General features: G+C 37.0%; 1 protein-coding gene across 1 annotated transcript in view; it reads left to right on the forward strand.

Annotated features, from left to right (window-relative positions):
- The window catches only part of LOC103608989 (ribosome biogenesis protein BMS1 homolog), a gene marked incomplete at its 5' end in the record, with an annotated part of 22,364 nt that overhangs the window by 4,806 nt on the left and 13,667 nt on the right, over positions 1–3,891 (forward strand). Inside the window, 5 exons of the mRNA XM_008593369.1 lie at positions 311–499; positions 588–768; positions 1,172–1,230; positions 2,019–2,141; positions 3,069–3,216. Of these exons, the coding sequence (XP_008591591.1) occupies positions 311–499; positions 588–768; positions 1,172–1,230; positions 2,019–2,141; positions 3,069–3,216 (700 nt within the window). The remainder of the gene's footprint in view (positions 1–310; positions 500–587; positions 769–1,171; positions 1,231–2,018; positions 2,142–3,068; positions 3,217–3,891) is intronic.

A 3,891-nucleotide genomic window follows, 5' to 3' on the forward strand; every position in this document is an offset into this window, starting at 1 on the left:
ATGACATAATTATTTTAGAGAGTAAGAAAAGAAGGTATGGATGGGAGTTGTGAGTGTTTGCCGACCTGCATTCAGGGCTCCTTTCAGAGTTCACATTTGCTGTACCTTGGAGCAACAGAGAAAAAAACAGTTGGGGCATACTCTGAACAAACTGTAAAGGTAAAATGTATATTATTTTTATTAGGATAAAGCTTAAATAATTTTGTCCATGTTTCCTTTATTTAGAAATTGCATGTTTTTTAATGTCAGTCTTATGTTTATTAAAGATAATGGCATTATGGGATTTTTAATTTTTCCCTCTGATACATAGCTTAACAGGGCAGAATTTGAAGATCAAGATGATGAAGCCAGAGTGCAGTATGAGGGTTTTCGACCTGGGATGTACGTCCGAATTGAGATTGAAAACGTCCCGTGTGAATTAGTGCTGAACTTTGACCCCCAGTACCCAATTATTCTGGGTGGTCTGGGCAATAGTGAGGGCAACGTTGGGTATGTGCAGGTAGGTACTCTTAGCTGCATGCTCAGCACCTGGTGTTCTTCGGAGGTACTCTCCACCAGTCATTTTATTGCCTCTCTTCTCCCCTCAGATGCGTCTGAAGAAACATCGTTGGTATAAGAAAATCCTCAAGTCCCGAGATCCAATCATCTTTTCTGTGGGGTGGAGGCGGTTTCAGACCATCCCACTCTATTATATCGAAGACCACAATGGCAGGCAGAGACTCCTAAAATACACTCCACAGCACATGCATTGTGGAGCAACCTTTTGGGGTAAAATGTTATTAGAATAACTTGCTTCTGGGTTAATTTAAACCTTTTAGGTTTTATCATTATAGTTTTGCTCTTTTCCTTTCATGAAATCCCAATTCATAGGATTTTTCCTTTTTTGTGGAAGGGTTTTGGAGTGTGTGTGTGTGTGTGTGTATAATTTTTTTTTTTTTCCCTCTGACTGGTAAGGGGATCACAACCCTTGGCACAGTGTCATCTGCACCACGCTCAGCCAGTGAACGCTCTGGCCATCCCTATATAGGATCTGAACCCGCGGCCTCGGCGCTACCAGCACCACACTCTCCCGAGTGAGCCACGGGGCTGGCCCTTGAAGTATATATTGTATGTAAAATGGAATTCGAAATTTGTGGTTCACTGTATTTCTTTTTTTCCTGTTTTCTCTAAGGTCCTATCACTCCACAGGGAACTGGGTTCTTGGCAATACAGTCTGTTAGTGGCATAATGGTAAATATCTTGGGGGCTTTATTTTATAAATTGTGTTTGAGAAATATATCCTGAATATGGATTATTATGTACATGGAACTTTAAGTCGTAAATTCCTCATTTTTAGTAAATTTCTCTTTGCTTTTAATCTTCCTACATCCTTTTAAGTAGGGGTGGGAATAGAGAGGAGGGAAGTAGAAGAATAATTATAATTATACTGGTACTAATGACATTTTATATTTTTGTATGTATTTTGGACTTATTTATCTAAAGTATTTAAGCAGTGCTCACCATGTGCTAATAAGCAGTATACTAGGTTCTGAAGATACATTGTATACCAGCTAGACATGAGACTACCACCTAGTAATGCTAGTTTAGCAAAGAATGTTCACACAGTCTTTACTTGACCAGTCAGAGCATGTTTTATTGGCCCCATTTAAGAGAGAAGCAAGCAGAATAATAAGTGGATGCAATCTGCCCTGGAGGTCCAAAATTCAGTTTCTTAAACATTGCAACAGAATTTTCATTTTCATTCTAAATAGATCATTATTGTGAAATTATGATATTGTGAAATCACTCTCAGGAAGTACTCAAATCATCATTGTTAGTTTGGCTTCCCAGTGTTAAAATGTTGGATTGCTTTTGTTTAAACACTGTTGTGCACGTTCAGATGTTCTCTCTTGTTCTTTCTTAGCTGATTAAAAGTGGGGTAAACTTTGGTAATTTATTGCATCACAGAGAATTGTAGTTTTTTTCTATTGGTGATATTATTCCTATTTCTATATTCAAATTTTGGGGGTTCCTTTTAGCCTGATTTCCGGATAGCTGCCACAGGAGTTGTTCTTGATCTGGATAAGTCCATAAAAATTGTGAAGAAATTAAAGCTAACTGGTTTTCCATACAAAATTTTCAAGAACACTTCATTTATTAAGGTATGTATATCTATATATATATCCTCGTATTTATAAATGTATAGATCATGAAAAGAGAAATGGAATACTTCTAAAATGTGGGTCTGATGTTTTTAGAAAAGTATTTGAAACTTTTTATAAACTTGGTCTTTGATATTTTTTAGTTTACTTCTTTATATTGGTCTCTGTGTTACTTAAATATGCTCAAAAACCTTAAGATGAAATAAAACAGAGATTACTTGTTACTTCCATGTGAGATTGTCACAGAACTAATGTTGAAAATATATAATTTCATCCACTGGGTCTTGTTTTCTACCTTTTTGGTTTATGTTAAGAAAGGGGAAAAAAATCATGAGTTTGTCTAACAGTTTAGTAGAAAAACAGACAAAGTAATTCACAAAAAAACTTGGCAAGGATACAAAGAAATGAACACAAATGTTTTGCAATATTTTGGGAGGATAGTTTGAGCAGCATTTATTGAGTTTCATTAGTGGGGATGTTTCCATTAAAAACAGTTTAGAAGACCATAAAATGTTCTTGTAACATAAGGTAATAATACCATTGGTGTGTGTCTGGCTTGTTTTATTTTCTAAGTGTGTGCACCTAAGCAATGGGATTTGAGCTGCAGTCCAGCCTGTAAGATGCCAGCAAAGGTTTCCTAGGTCATTTCAGTCCAATAAATGCCTCTTTGATCTTCTCTTTTACAAAAGTAACAGTGATGAATATGCCAGTGAGCTTACAGTGGAATCTTAATGTTATTTTGGGGACAGTAAAATAGAGTTGTATTCTTTTCAACATAGAAATTCTACTTTTAGGGGGAAAATACATTTTGCTTATTTTATCACCCTTTAATGAGTTGTTTTTTGTTTTTTAACCAATTATGTGCTATGTAAACTAGTAAGGTATAGGATTTTATGTGTACGTATTTTTATTTTCTTATGCCTGTAGGGAATGTTTAATTCGGCCTTGGAAGTGGCCAAATTTGAAGGTGCTGTGATTCGAACTGTCAGTGGAATAAGGGGACAAATTAAAAAAGCGCTTCGGGCTCCAGAAGGAGCTTTCCGGGCCAGCTTTGAGGATAAATTGCTGATGAGTGGTAAATATCCTTTGTGGTGTGTTCAGGACAGCATGTTGCCAATCATTATTGATTTCTAGCCCATGTTGGTTAGAATTGAAGTTTAGATCTTTAGAAGGTCTGAGTCACCTACAGCCCTCCCCAGCCGGAGCATCTTGTGCAGTGTGCTGATTCATGTTGCGTCCAGCCCCTTGGTTCACACACCCAGATAAAGCTCTGTGATTAAAAGTTCTGTGCAGACTAAAAAGCTTCTGCACAGCAAAAGAAACAATTAACAGAGCTAAAAGACAACCAACATAGTGGGAGAAAATATTTGCAAAATACACATCTGACAAAGGACCAATATCTAGAATATATAAAGAACTCAAACAACTATATAAGAAAAAAAACAAGCAACCCAATCAAAAAATGGGCAAAAGAGCTAAGCAGGCACTTCTCTAAAGAAGATATACAAACGGCCAACAGTCATATGAAAAAATGCTCAACATCACTCAGCATCCGGGAAATGCAAATCAAAACCACACTGAGATACCATCTCACCCCAGTTAGGATGGCCAAAATCCAAAAGACGCTGAAAGATAAATGCTGGCGTGGTTGCGGAGAAAAAGGAACTCTCACACATTGTTGATGGGAAAGCAAAATGGTGCAACCCCTATGGAAAATGGTTTGGAGATTCCTCAAACAGCTGAAGATAGA

Source organism: Galeopterus variegatus, unplaced genomic scaffold, assembly GCF_000696425.1.
Source record: "Galeopterus variegatus unplaced genomic scaffold, G_variegatus-3.0.2 Scaffold9052, whole genome shotgun sequence".
NCBI lineage: Eukaryota > Metazoa > Chordata > Mammalia > Dermoptera > Cynocephalidae > Galeopterus > Galeopterus variegatus.